Raw genomic sequence first — 24,601 nt, 5'->3', positions numbered from 1 at the left:
GATATACATACACATATACGGTGGGGCAAAATATTATTTAGTCAGCCACCAATTGTGCAAGTTCTCCCACTTAAAATGATTAGAGAGGAGTGTAATTTTCATCATAGGTACACTTCAACTATGAGAGACAAATTGAGAAAAAAAAATCCAGAAAATCACATTGTCTGATTTTTAAAGAATTTATTTGCTAATTATGGTGGAAAATAAGTATTTGGTCACCTACACTCTGTCCTCCACTTGTTACCTGTATAAATGGCTCCTGTTTGAACTGGTTATCAGTATAAAAGACACCTGTCCACATCATCAAACAGTCAGACTCCAAACTCCACTATGGCCAAGACCAAAGAGCTGTCAAAGGACAGCAGAAACAAAATTGTAGACCTGCACCAGGCTGGGAGGACTGAATCTGCAGCTTGGTGTGCAGCTTGGTGTGAAGAAATCAACTGTGGGAGCAATTATTAGAAAATGAAAGACATACAAGACCACTGATGATCTCCCTCGATCTGGGGCTCCACGCAAGTTCTCACCCTGTGGGGTCAAAATGATCACAAGAACGGTGAGCAAAAATCCCAGAACCACACGGGGGGACCTAGTGAATGACTTGCAGAGAGCTGGGACCAAAGTAACAAAGGCTACCATCAGTAACACACTATGCCACCAGGGACTCAAATCCTGCAGTGCCAGACGTGTCTCCCAGCTTAAGACAGTACTTGTCCTGTCCTGTCTGAAGTTTGCTAGAGAGCATTTGGATGATCCAGAAGAGGATTGGGAGAATGTCATATGGTCAGATGACACTTTTTGGTAAGAACTTAACTTGTCGTGTTTTGGAGTAGAAAGAATGCTGAGTTGCATCCAATGAACACCATACCTACTGTGAAGCATGGGGGTGGAAACATCATGCTTTGGGGCTGTTTTTCTGCCAAGGGACCAGGTCGACTGATCCGTATAAAAGAAAGAATGAATGGGGCCATGTATCGTGAGATTTTGAGTGAAAAGCGTGACAATGATTCCAAACACACCGCCCGGGCAACGAAGGAGTGGCTTCGTAAGAAGCATTTCAAGGTCCTGGAGTGGCCTAGCCAGTCTTCAGATCTCAACCCCGTAGAAAATCTTTGGAGGGAGTTGAAAATCTGTGTTGCGCAGCGACCCAAAACATCACTGCTGTATAGAAGATCTGCATGGAGGAATGGGCCAAACTACCAGCAACAGTGTGTAAAATTCATGTGGAGATCCGATTGTGATCCGCATATTCAATTTGACACATGTTTTACGCTGGATGCCCTTCCTAACGCAACCCTCCCCATTTATCCGGGCTTGGGACCGGCACTCCGAGCCTCCCTAATGGCTGGGTATGTATGTATGTATGTGTGTGGGTGTGTGTGTATATATAATTTATATATATATATATATATATATATATATATATATATATATATATATATATATATATATATATATATATATATATATATATATATATATACACACATACATACATACACAAATTCCTTAAGTTTAAAGACTGGATGGACATTTGAGCTTTTATCATAACACTGTGGAACATCTACAGGCTGCAGAAGTACATTTAAAGTACAGAACTGGTTGAAATTTAATTCATTTTTATTTGTATAGTGCTACATTATCTCAAAGCAGCTTCACACAGATAATGCAATAATAAATAATGAATAAGATTGTTCTGTATAATTGTAAGTTTGTCCCTAATGAGCGAGCCGGTGGCGACTGTGGCAAAAAAAACTCCCTGAGATGGCATAAGGAAGAAACCTTGAGAGGAACCAGACCCAAGAGGGAACCCATCCTCATCTGGGTGGCACCGAATGTCCATTTATTTCAGTTAAACCTTTTTGAGGTGTGCAGTGATAGGTGATCATATGCAACCTGTAGTTTTTTGGTGAAAAGCATCTTGGTTTGGCTCTTCAGGACAAGCAAAAAAAGCACCTTGCTTGACTTTTATTTGTAAGATGTACCACTGTAAAATACAGGACCACCATTCGATTGGCTTTGGTTTGTGGATACCACTGACACTTATTTTTTCTGGGGTTAATGAAACTTTTGAATTGTGGCTAGCCCCTGGAGGACTTCTAGCTCTTGGTAACAAGTGAGTAATGAGAGAGGTGGCTTTCCAAACCAGGATTAGTTGTTTTTGTTGATTCGGGGACCACCAGGAGGTTAATGGAGAAACCGTGGTCCCGACGGAGCCGTTCTCTTTCTCTGCATTATTGATCTGTTTGGGTTTTTTCCGTTCCATTTATTTACGGGAAAGTTCTTGTAAGTCGTTTGCAAGGGGAGGAAGGTTTTTTGGGGGGAACTGGTGTGTAGTGTGATTTCGAAAACAATCCATATGTCAGCACTGTTCAGCCTTTAGGTGTATAGAACAGCTATTTGCTTAAGTAGGAAAATGTGATTATTAGGAAGAAATGTATCTTTAACATGCGTCATTGCGGGTCTACTTAAAATGTTAAATGTCCTGTATTAACTTTATCTACGCAGTATATCTTGGTTTGATGGATGTTGATGGTACTTGCACAATGAACTCTATTTACTGATATAGAGTGGTTTAATGTGTCACTGTTTTTGAATGCTGGATAAATATATATGTTTTATACTTCTTGCAGGTCTCTTGTTGCTAATCTAGCAGCTGCCAACTGCTATAAGAAAGAAAAACATCTGGACCTTGAGGAGAACTGGAAGCTGGTAGAAAAAGCTAAAGTCTACTATATTGCTGTAAGTAAACTTGCATTCTTCCATCTTTTGAATTACTGAAAGAATCACTGTACTAAAGAATTAGGAGTTATTTGCAAACTTTCCCTCTATACAATTGTTTATCTATAATGGTGGCACACACTGAGAGAGAAATCAACAGAGATTGTGTACAAGTTGAGAGATAATGGCCTGGACAGTGGAGATGCTAGGTGTTATGCCAGCGCTTCTGTGCCAAATAGCTTCCACTGATCTCACCTCGGCAAGCAGATACGCTGCTTCATTTCGTGCCCTTAAAAGGGTGCTTTGTGAATCTGTGTGATGCTGATAGGCTGCGTGCTGCCCTGAAGGGTGGGAGATATGAGTTTCCGAAAGTGCAACTGGCTTGGATGAAGAAATTTAGCTCTCTGACCCGTGAGAATGATGGGCTTCGACGGAGGGGTCATCCGGGTGCGATGAATGCTGCTGACTAGGCCGAGCGTTTTCATTTACAGGCCATGCTCTTTTCTTGCCTCTTGAGAGCAACGTGTGCTTGGTATACAACATATCAAACAGCATCAGTCAGCCATGCTGTTCCACTGCTGATTGAGGAGTTAACTGGAGGACATGGTGCAAACTGTTGCTTGTAATCATCCGTAATCAAGGTTGGTGTGAAGCGCGTGACCTCATTACACTCCGACCTGTCAGTTAATGAGCCATTACAAACGTGATTGGGACGGCTTGGCATGCAGGTCAGTACTCGCTCACGGCTTCATTCGCCAAGAGAGTTCCATCTGCGCCCCGCTGGACATCCATTTGTGGATACCTTTAATAAAGGCATGTGATTAACCTCGATGCAGGAATCAGTCAATTTGGCAACCATTGTAATGTGACACTCTAATCATTTTCATCCCTGATTAACTGACTTTCATCACGGTCCTGCTTACCGAATAGAGCCGGAGGCTACTTTAAATAAAGAGAAGCAAAGCTGCGTTGGTCTCTTTTGTGTTTTCCTGCCTTGATTGGATGAAATGGCAGGGACCTTGGGAAAGTGTCCTGATGACGCTGTCTGGGTTTGCCTCCTTTTGTTTCTACGTGGATCCTGTGTTGCTGTACAAGCCAAAGGACAAACGTTAAGCCTATACTAACTATTAATAGTTAAAATGGGAAAGGTTTGTGTGTGAATGCATTTAGGAGACCTGGTTCAATTCCTGTGAAAGAGGGGAGAATCTATTTATCCTTCAGTGTGCCGACGCATTCTGATAAGGAAAATCGCCAACAAGGAAGTACAGAAATATCTGGAAAAATATGCTGCATACCGTTCTTTCCAGCAAAGAAGCCTTTTCTTCAAATCTTCTCCAGGAATGTGGTATAAACACATAAAAAGAAGTAGAAACCTTAGTTTAACCCACTGCTCATTGCCAATAGGAATTTCACTGCAGATCTGAATAGCTGCATCCAGTTTTGAAGGACACAAGGTCTAGTAAAGACGTGTTGATAATGTCTGGGGTATTGAGTGTGAAAAAAAGATGCACAGTGGTGGTGTCCTGTGAGGAATGAGACAGTCTTGCCTCTGACAATAAAGTGTGTGTGTGAGAGAGAGAGAGAGAGAGAGAGAGAGGGAACAGACACATTCCAATGTTTATTGAAAGCGTTGTCCCCGTTTAGTCTGCCCTGGCTTTCCATTGCGCTTGTTAGACAGGGCTCTTGAGGGAGGGGGGGATAGTTTGTGCTGCCGATGCCCAGCTCAGTTTGTCCACAGCTCAAATTTCAGCTGAGATTGGAGCGCCAAGCGTCCCAGTGGGCCCACTTGTTTTTCTTCCACAGGCCCAAACAAAGCTGTGATAGCAGCTTCTCCAGGTGCACTGCAGGTCTCTACTCTATAGGCATGTTTAATGCATTTGGAAGGGCTCTGTAGTCTTTCTGATTCTCACTTTTTCACTCTCTTTCTCTCCTGTTAGTCTCTTTTTCCTTCCCTTAATCAGGGACAAGGCTGTGAATTGATTATCTTGTCAGAGCTTTCATTGGTGAAGCACGTCCTTTTCCCTCAGCAGAAAAAGTCACCTCCTCACCTCTTGTATCGTTACTCACAACCTTTAACCACATTTAAGCATTAGCCAGCGTTTACCACATCTGAACTGCCACCTATGCTCTGCCTTAGCCTCCTTTTTCCCTCTCCGCCTCTATTTTGGAAATGGATTCCCGCGTGAGGTCCGGAGGTCAGGCTTAAATCCCTGTCGGTTTAATGGAGAATGAAAGCAGAGCAGGCTGGACAAATAAACGGGGTCTGTCCTGTCAGAAGTCCTGAGTGTCTCTCTAAGAGGCCGTGTGGGTTATTCTGAAGCAGGGTTATGTAAGTGATTTCCTTTTGCGTGTAGCTGTCCCAGAGCCTGGCACCAGCCTGTCTGTCGACACACTCTCTCTCTCTCTCTCTCTCTCTCTCTCTCTCTCTCTCTCTCTCTCTCTCTTTCATGTCCCGCAGTTAGCTATATTGACCTTCTCTTGCACTCGGCATCGTTCTACGCTCATCTCATCTCTTAATGTCAGTTAAACACTCTAATGCTGATCTAATTTTACTTAATATTTAATTATGACTTATGAATCTGATAAGGTCATTATAAAAAAATATATATTTTCTGTGTGAACACTAATAGAAGATTTAGTATACATTTTTTAGGACTGTCGCAGAATTGCACCAGCTGTGTGTTTTTGTGTTTTATATAATGATCCCTGTGAAGGTAGGAGGGGTTCTCTGGTCGTTGTGTTGACATCTTTTCTTACCCATCTCTAATAATAACATTAGCAATAATCCGTGAGATTCATGGGGTTCATGGGGTTCATAGGCTTCATTTAACCTTCCATTTGCCATTTTGTTTCATGTGAAGAGACAACAAGAGCTTGCGAAGCTTGAGAAGTGATCTCGGGTGATTTATGCACCTACCTGACACTAAAATTTAATGGCAAATGCAACTGAAATAATACTATTGAAATATACCAGTTTTGAAAGCAGACATTTTCACTTTGATTTAATTGGATGTCTTCGGAATGTTTATGTATATTCTCGTCTCTGTTCAAAGTGGTTTCTTCAGCGTTAACATACTACAATGCAATGATATAGTTTTCAGATATTTAAAAGAATAAAGTACTCAAGTTTCTTATTCCAGTGCTCAGACTAATCAGATTCAGTTTGTTGGGAACAAACCTACAACAAATTAATCGCCCAGGCTTCTCAGGGGTAAAGCCAAAAGCAGTCAAGCAAGAACACAATGAATTGATATCTAGCTAATCAGTGCCAATCTTTCATTCCAGGCTCATTTGCCTTTTTTTTTCTTTTCTAAAAAAGTCAATTTTTACAAACTGAATTTGACAGGTTAAGTATCTAAATACAGAATTATCGATTTTAAATATGTTAAACACTTTTAGATACAGTTTAAAACATGAACTTTGGAAAATTGGTACTGTATGTAACCTAACAGGGATGTAAACAAGTAGAAAAGAGAAAATATGCGATCGCACATTTGTTACCCATGTAACATTGATGTGTGTGTGTGTGTGTGTGTGTGTGTGTATATATATATATATATATATATATATATATATATATATATATATATATATATATATATATAATGCTTGGTGAGGAGTTTTTTTTTATAAGAAAATGAGAATATTTTTAATGAAAGATGGGCCGCAGCCAAAAGAAATCCCAGTCAATATGAAAGTGAACCCGAGGTGAACAGTGCCCTTACACAGCCCCTGCCTTATGGAGGATCAGCACTAAGACTGTGTGCCACCTGCAGCACTTTGTAAAGCCAATCTGTTCCTAATTAATAACTGATCCAGTAAGTCATTAATAGTAGTCATGTTGTTTTTTTTTGCATGCTGTCTGAGATCAAAGAATTTATGTTTTTACCGAATAACATCAAGTCTGAGGTGATTTCCGATGATTGATGTTTGCACTGTTAGAAAAGACAGATCAGCTCTGGTGTATCTGTCCCCTCAGAGATTCCCAGCACAGAACAAATAGAGATTTGTGCAGATTTCCTCATATCCTTGTCATGTCCTATGGGACAGCTTGCTGATGGCCTTCTCTGTCCACTGACAGACAAAAGCTTTTCGGCAGATCACAGAATTAGAAAAATACTCAGTGTTTTGCCATTTTTTCCCTCCTCTCAAATGCCCCCAGCAGCCACACAGGTTAATTTGTTTAATGGTAAACGAGGGAAATTTGTGAATGTGAGTGGAGTTCAGTCTGATGGCCCTTACTTAAACATTGTGCAGACATTTTTGTTTTTTTATAAATAGTTGAATATTTCCTTTTAATTCCTTAGCAATGTTCTACATTTATTGTTGTTTTTGGTAAAGGAACACCCACTTGATCAAACATTTAAGTAAGCAGTAATTCAGTCCAGTCACCTTGTCACAATTCATATATGATCATTAATACATTATTATCTTGGTTGATCTGGATGTTTCAGGTGATCATGTTTTTTTTTTATTATTCTATAATGAATAGTTATTTCTTCGAAAAAAAAAAATCGGACAAACCTTTGTTTCAGTAGTTATTCTCAGTCGATTATAAATTAAAAAAAAAATTTTTGATCTATAAGATTTGAGTACATTAGTAGAGAATAGTATAGTATTCAGTATTTTCAACGTGTGTGCTGTGGTTCATTGTTTATTGTCCTGTAATCTAGTATTTAAAGCATAATTCCCTTCCGAACGGCTTGCATATGAATTATTATGGATATACAGTGCGGGGGTTACGCTCTCTGAGCCATGAGGTTTTGACTCTCTCCTTTTGATGGTTCTTTTTCAAGGGAATTGTTCATGTACTGTACTATAAACTCAACAAAAGTTGTGAATTACTTGTCAAATGTTTTATTTACGACTTTAAATGATTAGTAAATATATAATAAAATAATAAAAATAATTTTTCAAACATTTGTATGTAGTTTATTAGTATAAACACTGTTTTGAAATGTTACTTAGAACCTTCGAGCCACTCGCAGTCCGGTTCCAAATGAAAAGTCGCGAACAATCGAGTTTGCGAGTGTCGAGGTCGCGAGTATTGAGGTTCTGCTGTATTTCCAATTTAACTTTTTTTGTTTTTGAAATGTTTTAGTTAAAACTAATTTTCCTAGATTAACAATGTCATTTACACCCTTCTTCATCTCACGAGCTCTTACTTCCATATGTGTACACTGTGCTTAAACAGATCAGTGTTTATGTGAAAACCTCTCATCACTAACTAGAAACTTCGCATCATATATCTGGATTTTTTTTTCCCATTTTCTCCCTACGTTTATCCTTGGCCAATTCCCACCCTGATCACAAAATAGCTACTAATCCGATGGGAAAAAGGTTGTGTGCTTCCATGTGCTTCCTTTGAGTCATGTCAAGCCAGTTAACCACATCGTTTTGACCTGCTACTCATGCTGAGTCATGAGACAGGGAAACACCCACATGAAGGAAAACGCTATCCTGCACCCTTTCGCATGCATGACCTCACAGACACCCACAATTTGCTAGTGTCAACGTGATTGACAGGGGAGAGAGAATACATCAACCCTCCCGCCTAGAGAGCTCCACCCGGTTTGCTCCGTTGGACTCCTGGCCACAAATCATCAGGAATGGAACTTGTGATCTCCGGAACATAGTGACTGCTTGTGTGTTTTATTTCTACATTGATTGTTTTTTTAATTAACGAAGGTTTTGGAAAATTGTGAGTGAGAAAAGAAAAGCTGTTGCTCTTTAGTTTTTAAGGGGCAACAGCAAAAAGTGACCCATCGCTTAGGGTCCAGATTGTATTCCAAGCTGTTCTCCAATTAGATGGCTTTATAACTGTGATAGCTGTCATGGCCACTAGTTTCTAGGAAATTTCCCCTTGACCGAATAAACACATCAAATGTTATCATATGCCCATGTCATATATTCAAAAGACGAGTATTTCTAATTTATTTATTTATATATATTTTTTTTTTTAGTTTTCCATGATAGTTTGGATTAAGTATGACCATGACCATAATACACACACATAATATACACTATACAGACAAAAGTATTGGGACACCTAAGTTTCCTGGCCATATGTGGTTCTTTTCCAAACTGTTATTGCAAACCTAAAGGCACACAATTGTACAGGGGGTCTTTGGATGCAGTAGCATGACATTTTTAGTTTATTTGAACTAGAAGACCCAAACCTGTTCCAGCATGACAATGCCCCTGTGCACTAAGCAAACTCCATGAAGATATGCTTTACATGGGCTCCAGTGGAAGATCCTCCTGCTCTAGGGCTCTGACCTCAACACTATTGAACTCCTTTGGAATAAATAGGAACTCTGTCTGCACTCCAGGCCTCCTCACCTACATCAGTACCTGACTTTACGAACACCCTTGTGCCTGAATGAACACAAATCTCCACAAGCATATGCCAAAATCTAGAGCAACATCTTCTCAGAATAGTGGAAGGAATTATTAGAGCAAATTGTTACTAAATGTGGAATGTGATTATATAATAATGCTGACAGGCTCCATTAATCTCCACTGATGCTACATCTAAGCGCATGCTATGACCCTCTTTTAGACCTAATGTCAGTAAGGCAATCTATTTCAGCAACCTGAAATCATTTACCTTGATGCCTTTTCATTTGTAGACTATTAGGTGATATTGTTTTCGAACCTCTTCGTCTCTAAGTCAGATTGGTGGCAGAGTTTTTGTACTATTGCGCTGATTAATTAAGCCTGGGGCGAGCTTGCCAAGCTTCCTGCTGCTGAAAGGGGTGGAATTGGATGCAAAGCGAGTTAATGGAGTCTCACGGCAGGACAGGCAGCACAGGGAGCACAGGGCACTGCCATCCAGCCTGAGCCGGAGAGAGCACGCAGTCAGGGCAGCCATCTTTTTTACAGACGGAGGACTGTGGCAAGGAGAGGGGGGTGGAGGAGGAGGAATAGGAGAGGGGAGGGGGTGTTTTTGAACTTGTGCCAAATGTTTGGTGGCAGGCTGTTGCTAGGAAGTAAGGATCCTGAGGCAGAGTGGTGCACACTGAGCTGTAATGAGGGACAGGAATAAGGCTGCAGGAAGAAAATCACACTGAAAAATATTTATATAAATATATATTTTGGAGGAAAAGATGGCGCAGTGTTCTTGTAAAAAAAATAAATAAATAAATAAAATGATTTGGTAGCTGTCTACTGTTGAAGTATAAGCAAAAATGTAATCATTTCAGCACAAGCCAGCAGTGCTGCAGTGCTCCTTTTTTTGGCCTACCCTCTAATTTGATCTGCCTTGGAACATGAGTTGCGCATTATGCCAGGGCATTAACCTTACAGTGCTGGTTGTCGGTTCTGCTACTAAACGCAGAGTCTCTGAAGCCACTGGCTCAGAACCGTGTCCTCTTAAAGAGACCGCGGCGCTAATTCTAGAGGGAAATGTGTGCATTGTATCATGGTGAGGAAGTGAGAGAGAGAGAAAGGGAGGGTAGGTGTGTCTAAGGGTGAGAGATGAAAATAATTAAAGGAGGAGTCACGCAAGCCTTGGAGGCCCCAGCTGCAGATGGTTCTAGAACAGCCCAGGGACATGAGAGAGAGACGTGCTCTCGCAGGCAGACGTGTGCCAGTTCTACTGAATGGATGCTCCATCCAGTGTGGGGATGATGAGTTTGTGTGGGGAGGAAGCTGTGAAAGTGTCACCTGTGAAAATGAAAAATTCTCCCCATTCCCTCTCGCTCTCACTCTCACTCTAACTTGTCAGGTTTTTCAGCGTGTGTATAGCTTGCGTTTCACATTGCACACTGGCACAAGGCAGGCTTTCAGAGCTCTAAGTGCTTTACTGCGACACAAAGCAGGTTGCGTCTCATCAGGACTAATGTCAGCACAGAGTGACAGCCAGCCAGAAAACACACCATTAACTGGTACAGTAAGTGGCATGCCAGCCTGCACCCTGAAGTGGCATATGCAAGCGCTTTCTCTCTCTCTCTCTCTCTCTCTCTCTCTCTTGCTCTCTCTTCCTGTCTGACCTCCGCAGTTCCCTGGTAACAAGAATATGTGTGCTGGGGGTTTCATACTCATAATGACACCTAATTCACAAGGGCTCTAGTGATGATTTCTGTAAGGTGACTTACAGTGCTTTTGCTTCCATACCTCCCCCCTTCCTTCACCTCTTCCTCTCTCTCTATCTCTCTGTCTCATGCTCGCTGTATCTCTCATACGCACACATGTGCACAGCCCTCATGCTGACCTTGAGCTGAATCTGGCGTCAGCTGCCCTACACACCATCTCCCCCACCTCCTCCGCTGAGAAAGATCACACAATGCAAATTGAGAAAGAGAGAGCGCGAAAGAGAGAGAGATGAGATGTGTGGTGGTGGTGGTGAGGATGGAGGGAGGAGGGGTGCGCAGTTGGCAGGTTGTGTGTGACTGTAGGCAATTGGTCACAGTGTTGCTCTGCTCTGATGAAATTTAATCTTACCATATTTACATGCAGAGTTTCACTCTTGGCAAGCCCTATTAAATGCATTTGTAAACGCACTTCATCTTGATTAGAGTTCATGCCTCCGAGCGGCCTCCGCTACGCCTCCTTTTCCTCGTCGGACATACTTAAGACGATCAGTCCACTTAAATCGTGTGACAGCTGGAAAAAAAACATTCAAAAAAAAATATATATATATATATATATATATATATATATATATATATATATATATATATATATATATATATATATATATATATATATATATATATATATGTGTGTGTGTGTGTTATAGCTCATGTGCTATGTTGATCACTGATGTACCTGGTTTGTTAAATCTCCCGCACCATGCCGCAGGCTAGTACATAGACTTGTAATGCTAACATCCTCATATTGTCAAGGAAGAGCGCTGGCCACTGCAGGAAATGATTATAGCCCTGAAAAACAACATCAGTCTTTATTAAATCACACGAACCTCATAATCTCTCCTTGCTATCAGCATTCATGTATTCCCCACAGCACCGATTATACTCCTGCATAGAAATGTGTTTACTATTTTATTTGTGATATTGTTTTTATTCTTTAAAGAAATCGATTCAAATCTCTTCGCTGTAGTCAGCCATCTGCCATCCTCTACATGATACTCATGTTTACATGCGTGTGAGTACATTTGTATTTCTAGGTCACTGCATTTGAGTCCTGTTTTTTTTTGTTTTGTTTTTGTACGAACAATTAGTTAGAAAAACGTCTTACTGAAAATGTCACGAAGAATTAAGTGGGTTTTTTTTCACACCAATATGCGAATAAACCCAGCATTTTAAAATCCCCCTCCAATTACATTAGCTCTGAAATTGCCCTTGTTTTATCGTCTAATGGTGGCATGTTCCAAGGAACAAAATTCTCCGCTTTTCAAAAGCATTTTCAGTTGAGAGAGAAATGAATAGATTCTGTTCTCCGTTTAAATGGTTTTTCTGTTCATGCTGAGCAATTTTACGCTAATAGCAGTGGGTAATGCTAAAAATTTCGACAGGATGACAAGCGCCTAATTATTCAATAATGTGCATGTTGCATGTTTAACCATTAGCCCCTTTCTCCCTTCGCCTCCTGTGCTAATTTCACTTATGTATCTGCAGTGCAAACACACAACAGCAGCCGGTTAGGATTTATTTGACATCTCGCTGTCTGTGTCTAATTTGCTGTGAATCAGAGAGGCATTTGCACGGGGTTGAGCTAGGTGGCCGTTTACTTAGCAGAGCGATGTTTGCAGGCATAATTGAACCATCATTAGCTGACACGAGCGCTGTCACGTGGGCCGAGCGTGTTAATGTGCAGCTCCAAGGCAATGGGATACTGGGCTGAGGCACCATGGGTAATCAAACACCCCCCCACCCCTCTTCCTGCAGCTCTCCGGCAGCTTCATAGCAGTACAGGTTAAAAAACTGTGAGAGAGTGATAAAGGAGATAGATGTACTCTATCTAGACCAGTTTACAATTTCACTTTATAATTGGAGCTCTTTCCCCCCCAAGCAGTTCTGCGAAACTGATAGATTTGGATTGGTAATGAGAACAAATCAGTGAATCAACGTTTTTTTGGTATCATTTCCATGAGAGTCACATTGTAACTAAGTACTTGTGGTAAAATTGGGTACCCATCTGGCCCACGCTAGCAAGAAACCTAGACACGAGGGTGGTGCTAGAAATAGCGCACCACTGACTGGTCAAACTTCAGACATTACAAATTTTCACTCAGCGCAGAACAGTCTGAATGTTGAGTTCCAAAGTGCATATCTAAATACCTCTTTATATACAAATGAATTGTTCAGAAAGAGTATACATGGTTTGGGACACAGCCGAGGTAGATGATGGAAGGTAGATGTTTCCACACTGTAACCATTTCCTTCTTTTAATCATATTGATACACTTGTTCCAACTGATTGTACATTTTTTGTATCTTTATAAGTAAAATACATGCACCTTTTCAGGTAATACATAAATACACACTGAGATACCAGCATTGAAGAGTAATGGTTCTGTTTAGTACCATTTATTTTGGAACATGTACATGATTAGAACCTGATTGGCATTTGGATTGGATATGTACAACAACCTGTCTGTAGATTTACAACAAAGAGAAAGCCTCTATTAATAAATACATATAACATAAATCTATTCATAATCTATAAGATCTAGTAATACGGCTAAAGAGAGCCCTTTTTCTAGCTTCAGTCTAAGTGATCAGGCTAATATTTACAAATGCTGAGTATCTATAGGCCTCTTTTTTGCTTAGTGCATGTCAGTAGCCTTTTCAAAATGTAGATGCTACTAGAATTCTGCTTTCCACCCCTCCTTCACCTCTGCCACAGGAGCAGTGCTCCACACAAGCTCTCCAGTTGAAACATTGATGCTCTGGGGCCATGAAATCGCTTCAGCCGATGAAGCGAATCGACAGCGAGAGACATCGAGATGTGCTTGATTGTTTCTTAATGCGCCGAGGATTGAAGCTAACACATTTTTACATGGGTCGGCAGATGAGCGTGTACAAGCGTGCTAATAGGACAGAATCAATAAAACATCTCGGGGTGTGAAACGCCAAGCTGCAGCATGTGGAGATTTCTGTAATGTTTTGACTGAATGAGCGAATTGTGTTTTGTGTAGTTTTTTTTTTGTTTGTTTTTTTAAAGATTGATATAGTAAAAATTGTTTGCTGTTTATAGTTTGCCAGTCCCTAGTGCTTCTAATGCAAAAGGGTTTTCGAACACATCTCTCATCTTGAAACTCTGATAGAGAAGTGGACTTCATGAAGGCGCCGCTTACAGCAAGCACGGCTGTGAACTTCTCATAACCCGGCTTCATGGCCTTAGGCATGGCCTGTGGTGTGTCTTAATACTATCCCTACCTTTGATTCATGATCACTTACCGGGCTTCGAACCGGGAGTGATGGAATTCCCTTCAAAGCCGCAGCCCCCTTCATCATATATTAAATGTGGTGATGGTGGGGTGTAGCTCAGTTCGGAGCTGCAGCTCATTCTTTGGGAACCGCATTAGCACTGTGCAGATGTTGAGGCTGTGTGCGGCAGCTGTCGAGCGGAGGGCCCCGGTGAGACGGGATTCACGCGTCTCTTTACTGGCAAAGACTGCTCCATTTGCCTCCCCTGCGATGGCTGATGGGTAATGATTTGCACATTTTCATGCACAGTTCTACGGTGCAGGATGGGCGCCGGGCCACACGGTGCATCCGAGCACACGCAGACCTGCATGCCGTGGGAAGTGGGTACTTCTGAAACCTCAAGGGTTATTTTACCTTCTTTGTGGTTGCAAAATCTCCCCCCCTCCTCTCTACCACAGAGAACAAGATGAACTTTACCTCATGGTGAAATGTAGAACATTGGCTTTATCCAGATTCTTAGGAATGGTCACTAATTTCCCTTTTAGCCCAGTTTAGTTTTTATTAGCTCTAAGCTCTAGCTCTATCTCTTTTTTTTTTCCTCCGATCTTGCATAAAACCCAGCATGTAAGTAATGAGGTTGGAAGTATAGCAGCACAGCAAACATCTTGTTCCCCTTTGGGATGTGAGCATGCTCATTGGAACGAGAAATGTCTTAACCCTGAGTTATATTGTTTTGCTGTTGCCTTTTCCCTCGACTCCACTGTTAACAGGCTGCCTGTGATTTATTTGTATATTACTTTCTAATCAGGCCTGGATTTGGCTGTAACCCCACACACCTGGCTGAAGCCACATCACATAGACCCCGAGGAACCGGAGCAGAACGAGAGCACTGAAGCAGCTGTATTTATACGCACAGTCTCACATACAGGGTTTCGGCTCGAATCATTGACCCGGCTTTTAGTCGTCTCTCCACGGACTCCAAAGTAGATCTCTATGACAGACGGGTTCTCGTCAGAGCGTGGGATCTCTTTAATTTCATTCAGTTTGATTTGATCTTTAGAACATTTAATTTGTATGATATGCATTTTCACTAGATTAAAAAAAAAAAAAAAAGGAACACAGATGTATATTATGATTTATAATGAGCAACAGAAGCAAGGAAGATCTTTCTCTCTCTAAAAAGAAACCTTGAGAGCACGCATGTTCTTCTAGGTGACCCCTGATAGTGGCAATTGAAATCCATGTACAGCTGTGTACTATTACGTTAAACAGTGGTATAAGAACGTTAAGCCTGATTGCTGTAACCTTCATAATTAAAGGCATCATGATTCAGGTGAAATGATCTACTGAGGACAGGGCGAGATCTGGGAAGAGCAAATCTTTAGGGCTTAAGTTCACACCTACTGAGAATCCTTTTTTTTTTCCTGAGAGAACTTTGTTTAGACATACAATTTTGACGACATTGATAGGTTTGGGTTTGGATCAATGCAGTTCAGACATAATAAATGGACTACGCAGGTCCATACTTGTAGAAATGTCTGCAATCTTAAGTTTGTTTGGGTTTCTGTGTGGGGAAACTTGCAATAACTAAATCTCATGTGCTAAACACATTTAAAGAAGTCGTGCCTGTGGGTGGAGTCAGGACACTATGGGAGTATCTGGACTGTTAACAATGGCAGTTAGGTAAGCGTGTTGCAGTTTAAGATTAAATCTGTATTATTTTTGGACTAATTACACATAGTGTGCCAGTGTTAATGAATCAATAAAAATATACAAGTCTGTGTGAAAGGGAAATATTGAATAAACTTAAATTTTTTTTCCCTACAAGTCTTTTGGCATGTCCTGTTTTTTTTAATGAAAAGAAAAAAAAAGAGAGAATGCCAAAAGATCGACTTCCCTAATTATTTTTCTTTCTTTGAAATCTATTTATTAATGATGACTTTTCTGTAAACTTCCTCATACTGTCAAAATGTATTAAGACATTTGTTATTAACTGAGAGTGAGCCAAAAAACTGCTGCTTAGCCAAGAATAGTGGTTTCATTTCAGAGGCGGCATTTCTGAATTAAAAGAACGTTTGCATTAAATGTCTTCATTTAACTGAATTTTGAAGGTGGTGTATATATTGTGTCTTTTAAATCCCATCACCCTTTTACAAAATTATTTATATAAAGTAGTAGAAGTATAAAGTAGTATAAAAATAATACTAATACTACTGCTAATAATAGTGTAGTATAATATTGTATAGTATAGTGATAAATCTTTATTCAAGATTTTATTCTATGAGTTGCATTTTTGTCTCCAATGATACTTGATTTCATAATGCATTATAGATGTCTGGGTTTAGGACCATTACATTTTTCGGTGTTCAGCTCTCTGTAAAGCCAATCTCGATCTATTTTCTTATAGGCACCTTCTCAAAAATTGGAACAAGCCAGCTGTTTTCTGTTTCAGTAACACTTTCGTAGCAGTAGTAAATTAGATTGGACGTTTACAGAAAGACTCTATAAGATCAATTCTGTAAAATCGATTGTCTGTTTGTGCACTAATTGACAAGACAGGTAAAAAGAAGTAGACTTTTCAGATGAATCCCGTTTTGTTGGCAGGCGTTTGCTTCTGACAATCACCTTTTTTAAATGTGCAAAAAAATCCAGCATCACAGCTTTTAACAAGCAACATGTTTTATTAGATTGAGTGAAAAACAGTATTCACCTGCCTACTTTTTCAATTAATATCAGGAACAATAACTTTTATCAAGAAATGTAACTAAAGATCCAAAAGGACGCATCACTCGCAAAGTCAGAAAAGTGTTTTCAGCTGTTAACATCACAATGTGTGGTGTGTGGTGTGTGTGTGAGAGACAGTATGCTTGTAAATAGTGCTGCACAGAGGAACAGCAGCAGGGTTATTAGCTGGTGACATAACTCGGTGACGTTGTGGAGCTCTCAGTGACGCAGTCATTATCTCTGAATTGCTGGAAGATGTGAGTCACCAGGCAGGAAGAGATCGTTTCTCCGTCAGGTTGTTGAAAAGAGGCAAATTAGAACATAAAGGAGAATAAAGTGACCAGTTGCTTGGTTTGGCTTTCTAACAACATGGCTTGTATATCAAGGCTTAATTATTTTATATAGATATGTATGTATATAAATGTGTGTGTGTGTGTGTGTGTGTGTGTGTGTATAATATAGGAAATAGTATTGTATATATAAACCCTGTTTAATTGAAAGACCATACTATTTCCTAGGAGGAAAACAATACGTCTATCCTATTTCAGAGACGAGACATACTGAGATTGTGTTAATCACATGTTCTGTGTCCTGTAAATGAAATGACATTCGACTTGAGTTTGCAGCGATTCATCACTGTTTGTATTTTGCCCGCTATTCAGCGTACTTTGCTCTGCACTTTTACTTCTAAAGAAATTAAACGATGCTATTAATAAATGAGTGATTTCCCTACTTTCTACATGAAAATCCTAATGAGCGTTTACAATTACCCATAACAATCGTGGAGGCGTGGTGCCGCTATTAGGCCTGTTAATGGTAAGTGGTGAATTCCCTGCAGTTTTGGGTGCTGTAGTTGGCTCCACTGCTGCTGAATCACTGCTACATGAATATTCAAACATCCCCACTAATGAGAGCCTGGCTGGATGAAGGCTGCCGGCACTGACACTCTATTTAAATAAAAAAAAAAAAGGGATATGAACTACACAGCTGGTGGCTGTGCCTGCACCAGGATGTGATGTAGGGGTATTTCTACACTGAAATTATTCACAAAAGTGAATTTATTTTGTTTCCTCCGGTATTTTTTATTTATTTTTTTTTGGTTTGGGTTTTTTTTTGCCCCAAAAAGAAAGCTGTGAAATTCCGTCTGTTTGAAACGGAATTGATTTAAGTAGAGAACACAAACACATTGACAACAGAACATAAAAGAACAGCAGCTTGAACACTCAGCATCCTTAGATCTCTATTACTAATTAGCATTTTAATGAAAAGTCTTCAGAGGCAACTTTTAGAACGAGAATGGTTTTAGATTGGCTTTTACAAATTTTGGTCTGATTCTACAATTCGAAGCCAATATAATCATCAATATATAAATGTATTATGTTGGATCTGGCTTTTCTAGGTCTGTTCTAGATATTACAAGTATCGGATAGTTTATAATATATACACAATAGTCAGCGATAACTTTTAATCCACCTGGCTATTATTGTGTAGATCTCCCTTGTTCAACTAAAGCAGTTCTGATCCATAGATGTCTGGATTTCACAAGACCTCTGAAGGTTTGCTGTGGTATCTGTTTTCAAGATATTAGCAGGAGATTCTTTTATGTTCTGAGGTTGGGAGGTGGGGTCTCCATGGATTGGACTTGTTTATCCAGAACATCCCAGAGATGTTCGATCGGACTGAGATCTGGGGAATTTAGAGGTCAAGTCAACACCTTAAATTCTTTGTCATGTTTCTGAACATTCCTGATTATTCTTTCTGCAATGTGGCAAGGGAGCATTAAATTGCCGAACGAGGCCATTGCTGTTAGGGAATACCATTGCCCTGAAGGGGTGTACTTGGTCTTTAACAATGTTTAGGTAGGTGTTACATGTCAAGTTAACCCAAGACCCAAGGTTTCCAAGCAGAACATTGCCCAGAGCAACACTCTAATTATTCCATTTTTACCTATTTCCCATAGTACATCCTTTTGCCATCGCTTCCTCAAGTAAGTGATGTGCACACATACAGCCGTCCACATAGAATGTGCTTCATCGAGCCAGGTCACCTTCTTCCATTGGTCCAGTTATGATCCTCACATGCCTATTGTCGGCATGTTCAGAGAGGCGTAGGGGTCAGCAAGGGCACTTTGACCAGCCTGTGGCTTTGTAGTTCCATATACATCAAGCTGCAATACAGTTGGACCAGACAGACTAGCTTTCTCTCCCCATGTGCATCAGTAACCCTTGGGTGCCTGAAACTTGGGAAACTCTCTGACCCAGTTATCTAGCCATTACAATTTGTCCTTTGTCAAAGTTGCTCAGATTCTTAGGCTTGCCCATTTTTCATGCTTCCAACCAATCCACTTTACTGAAAATGTACTGGTGACTTCCTGACTGATGTATCCCACAACCTTGACAAGTAACACTATGTTGTCAAATAATTATTTAGTGACTTAAATAACACTTGTGATGAGCAGAAAAGCATGTCGGAAGCCAGTGCATGGCCTACAACAGAAGAAGCACATGCCGGGTTGCACTTTCCTCATGAAACTGAGCCTGTGGTGAGCTCTTAATCTATAGTCCAGTATTGGTGAGCCTGTGCCTCACTGTGGCCCCCCGGATTACTGGAGGTATAAGCTAATAAATGTAGAGCATTTCATAATTTTTCATATGTTTTATATTTAAAGGAAAACCTGTACATGAATTCAGTGGCATGTAATTACCCAATTGTTAACATTAACTCTTGTGTAATTGCTTGGAGAAGGAGGGGGAAGAGGCAATCCACATACTGCCATGAGAAATAATCTTACTTCCCATTAATTATTTATTTTAATAAGCATGTTTTATAAGCGGGAAAAAAACTTGCCTGTACATTTTTAATGCTTATTAAAAGTTAATGCTTATTTATTTAAACATCTCTTGGTGGCTAGTATATTCCTGCTTTTGGCACTTTCTTACACCACAGTCTGAGTCTCTGTATTTCCCAGAGACAGATGTTGGGCTGCTTATACCTTTGAAAACCACAAGATAGATACTCTCCCAAGTAGCAATATGTTTTTTTTTTTTTTTTTAAACCAGGATCATTTAACGTTTCTCTCTCTCTCTCCCTCTCTTTGCCTGTCTTTTCTGTGGTTCTTATCTTCTGAGCTCAGGAAGTAGTTTGAATTAACAGGCTGGCTTTGAAGCCATCAGGCGAGGTTAGCCCCACAAGTATTTCCTGTTATGGCATCGCTCTTAATCCATGAAACCAGATTTCTCATCTGTAAAGTAGATAATGTGTCTGGAAAAGCAAAAACATTTACTCTGTGTTATCATGATTAAGCAGCTTAGCGGCGCTACAGAGCACTGGGGGAGTAGCAGCGGGAGACGCTCTCTCCATCGCTCTCTTTACCCCCATAGAAAATATCACTGCTGGATTGATGCAGTGAGCCTCGCTCAAAAAACAATCAATTTCTCCCCTCGTAATAAATCGCCTGTTTGTTTCAATTCGAGGCAGTCTGAATCGTGGGAGCTTTTGTTTCCCATCAGCATGTCATGTTCGGTTAATGAGCCAACTGTGCAGCCGACATTATTGACTGATAAATAGCGGAGGAAATTGCATTTGATTCCGTTTCATATTTACATATTGCGGCGTTGGAATTAATCAGCAGCAAATTCCAGCTCGACGCTGCCGTTTAAAACCGTATTAAATTTCACGGCAAATCGGGGATGTCACCGCTTACATTAATTGTTCCCTTGATCTCGGGATAACCTTCACATAAAATGCTGGCCTCCATATATATTTCGGGAGAGTAATAACATGGTGTTAGTTTCGAACTGAGGCCTCACACATCATTTTGTGTGCTCACGCGTGTATAAAACACATTTACGCAGTAATAAACACCATCGCTGGTACTATCCTGTACTCTTACACCTAGCTACTCATACTGACTGCCAGGATTTGGCAGATGCACAGCGAGTGGTATAAGCCTGCGCTCGAATAGGGTGTAGTTTGACCTTCATTTGCAAATTTTTGGCATGAGAGATGAACATAATTTTAGGTTAACAGCGAATTAGTGATGATTGACAGTTCCTCTAAATTTGGTGCCCCCTTTTCAAAGACTGACACATTGTCGTGTCTCCCTTCTGACATAAACCGGACAGATGCTCACCATTTATACATAAATGCCACATCTTGCCCTCTCAAGCAGGAAGTGCTCGTCTGTATGTCCCATCCTTACCAATTTAGCCCTCTTCTCCCTCCTTCCTCCTCTTGCTCCCACCCTCTCCATCTCTCATGTGCAGTAAAAAGCATCCCCATCGTAGAGATTCAGGCTCTAATTAGTAACCCTTTGAGTTGAGGAGTGTGAAGCAGGCAGATGTACGCCGATGGATGAATGAAAGGGAAACGGATACATGTGCTTGTTCTCAGAGCTTTCGCTGCTAAATTGGCTCTGATGAATCCCATTTTGCAGCACAATTAGATTAGAGAAAGGAAGCTGAAATCAGTGTGGGGCTCTGAAATCAGTATGACGCGTCCTTGATGAAGCCTTTATTGAAACGAGCGTGACATAATGGGGATTGGTGAGGCTCTGATATCTGCTGAACCCTATTCATCACCTATAGACCTCTAATCAAGGGGTGAACCCCGCCATGAGATCTCTGTAGGCCTCAGTATGAGCGATATACATGATTATCCGTTCATAAATAAACCAGAGCAATTTGAGATGGATTGTATACAAGTGGATAGAGCTAACTCCAGTTCAGAGATGTGAGCCGGCCCTGAGGGAAGCAGCCTTTTATACAACGGTTTCAGTCTGTAACACTCCGCTAAATGTTAACAAATTGGCCGAGGGACCGGTGTGGATTAAACAACTGCACCTACAACTCCCATTACACACTAGGCACATACATCCATAGACGAGCTTGTGTTCAGTCCACTGTGGGCTATTATAAGCGCTGCTATATAAAATGCTGACTTCCAAGCAGACAAGGTATAGATTTAAAGCGAAGCCTTTGCCTGGTGCTTTAAAAATTAACAACGGAGAAGCCTTAAAGACATCAAGCACCAGCGTAGGTTTGACAGTTTCAAATGATGAACTCGATGAAGCCTATTGGGTTTGTGGTGAAACCACAAATTCAGTCCCTTTGATCCTCTACTATATATTGGTCAAAGCAGGCATCTCACATACTGTATAAGCAAACTCTCTGCCCTTGAAGCAAAAGAAACACTGATGTACTTCGTGTTTGCCCTGGAAAGCATGTTGCGGATGGCATGCATGTTTAATGTAGCTGGCTGGGCTCCAGATATGTGAGCTTCGGACTTCACGCACCTCCTCGGGGATTGTGCTATGGATATTATAGCGCTGGATGGCAGAGAAAGTTCAAGATCAAGTTGAGGTTTGTAATTCCTTTGAAATATAGTTCTCAGTGAATTGGGGTGGTTGATATAATACAGAAGCAGCATATAAGAAGATAAGGCGTAGTCAGAAGAGAATGATGGAAAATATGGTTGTGGGGGAGTGTGGCTGTGTCTGACGTTGCCTTACACTTAAAAAAAAAAAAAAAAAAAAAAAAAAGACTAATAATTTCCTCGCTGTTTTACTAAAAGCTTTTTGTTCCATGTATACTTCAGCTAATGTGGAAACATTTCAAATCTAATTACAGTCCAATTAGGTGGCTTAAATTATTAAACACTATTAAAAGGTGTACACTTGAGCATAACATGACAATAATAAGGAAAGATACAGGCCGATAGCCTTTTTTGTTAGTTCCAGTTAATGATAGCAGTTGGATTAGGTGTTTGAGCCTCTACAGTCCATGCATTATGTTTTTTTTTTTGTGTGTGTTTTTTTTTTCCCCCCACACTGTGCAAGGGCTGAACAAATACAATTTGCACATCATTTGGCTAACACAGTTGTGTTGATCTAACTTATTTTCCTGCTAGTGATGCGATTCAATTTACAAAACAAAGATGCCGGTGCCTGAAAATGGAATATGTCATCGGCGTTAGTGATGCACTAAGCTCAGTACACAGTGGTCCCATAACAGTGTTGATATAAAGCATAAGGGTTAGTAAAAGGGGGAAAAAAACACTCGGTCTCCCACTCTCACTGCTTATTATTGTCTAACCTGTCACTGTATTGACACAATATTTAATGGAAAGGTTATCCCACTGAATATAAATTTACTCATTCCATAGAGCTGATTGATCCTCGTGTCCAACAGCAGGTGGTTATTCAGAGTTGTTGTTACTACAGTGGATCGGAGTATCACAGAAATAGCTGTATTAGTTTTCACATATGTCTTTCTATGATGTTTCAAATTGACACTGTAATTTGTTTGTTTGCACATAAGTGGAGATGGATTTTTATTGTACACACTCCTGTCCTGCAATATGGAAGAAAGCCATTCCAGTTAAAGCCCCTCTTTGGACCCCGTGTTGCCTTTTGAAAATAGTGAGAAGTTCCTGTCTTCCTTCATGAAGCGATAAAGCCAGGTGCCTGTAAGGATTACATTGGCTAAGCCCTTATCACCCCAGAAAACTCACTGCCTGCTTCAGCGTGCCTGCCCTCCAAAATCAAGAGGAAATATTCCTCTTTTTAAGTGCTCTTACTCCCATTGAAAGTCATTACTGGGCCAGAGGAGGACAGCTCTTTTTTTTTTTTTTCCCTTACTGCTAGGCCATATTTTAATATTCAGTGTGGTGCTGTCAGCGGAGTGCTGTGTATGGTACGCTGTGGCATGTGCCATTCTCTTCATTTGAAAAAAGAATCAATTCTCAGGAAAGCAAGATTTTCAAGATATCTCCTATCTTGTTACTCAGATATGAGTGCCATGGCTACCAAATACAGACACTCACAACAGACCAAAACACTTGCAGGTCACACAATCTACTTTGGGTTTTTTCTACTGAACTCCTTATAATGTCTGTGGATTTATGTACAAATAAAAATGGCAATAGTTCTGTTTTTTTTTCCTCAACATGTTCCAGCTTCACCTAATCTAACAGAAGAGTTTTATTTTGAGCATCGTTTGCTTGGTTCAAAGCTGATGGGTGAATGTTAATTCTGTCATAACTGACTTGATGAATGAAGCTGTAGAATTTGCGATTCATAGTTTTGCTACTGGTTGTGAAGGTTTCCTTGTAAAATAGACAAAGGAAAAACACTTCTTTCAGTCAGGGACAGCACAAGTATTAACTTCTTATACATTTTTCACTCCGATACCTGCTATAGATGTGAGTGTAAATGAGACCCAACATTCTTTTGTATAAAGTGTGAGGCTGAGGCTAACCTGCTATAAAGTGAATATTTGGGTCTAACTTGCTTTAACTTGAATAGGCAGAGCTAACCTGCTCTAATCTGATGGTTTAGGAGTAAATATCACTTTTTTTTTTTTAACATGAATAATATTTAGCCAACAGATGAAATTTAATACATTTCAGAAATCCGATGAAGATTTGTTTCTAGGATTGGGTCTCTTTAATGTTTTATTTTCTTTCCCTGTTTTTGCACCATCTACCCTTTCCCTCCGTTCTTTCCAGAGAAACTCTTCCTCTTATGTGTCCATCACATAGCTGTGCTGAGAAAAACCTGGGCTTTTTGAAGTTTCATTGAGCACTTTATTAGGGAAAAAAGCAATGCTCTGAGTAGGCTGGAGTTTGTCCCTCATTAGGCTGTGCTTCCTAACAGTGTTTGCTACTCTTCCACTATGATAATCAATCCTCTTTCTGGTGACCACTCCAAAGGTGCCCTCATTATCTGCCTCCATCCTATTGATTATGGTGATGAAGAATATGTTGCCATATTAGTCACACCAAGCACTCTGTCTCTGTTATGTGTTATGTAGCTGTATGTAT

At 40.4% G+C, this 24,601-nt stretch overlaps 1 protein-coding gene across 2 annotated transcripts in view; it reads left to right on the top strand.

The window, feature by feature from the left end:
- Positions 1–24,601, top strand: part of adka (adenosine kinase a) — a 138,201-nt gene that overhangs the window by 73,679 nt on the left and 39,921 nt on the right. For both annotated transcript variants that reach the window (XM_046870456.1, XM_046870467.1), the window contains exon 6: positions 2,634–2,742. In XM_046870456.1, the coding sequence (XP_046726412.1) occupies positions 2,634–2,742 (109 nt within the window). The remainder of the gene's footprint in view (positions 1–2,633; positions 2,743–24,601) is intronic.

This window comes from Silurus meridionalis, chromosome 2, assembly GCF_014805685.1.
Source record: "Silurus meridionalis isolate SWU-2019-XX chromosome 2, ASM1480568v1, whole genome shotgun sequence".
Lineage (NCBI taxonomy): Eukaryota > Metazoa > Chordata > Actinopteri > Siluriformes > Siluridae > Silurus > Silurus meridionalis.
Note: the sequence above shows the minus strand (reverse complement) of the source record. Positions and strands in the feature narration are given on the sequence as shown.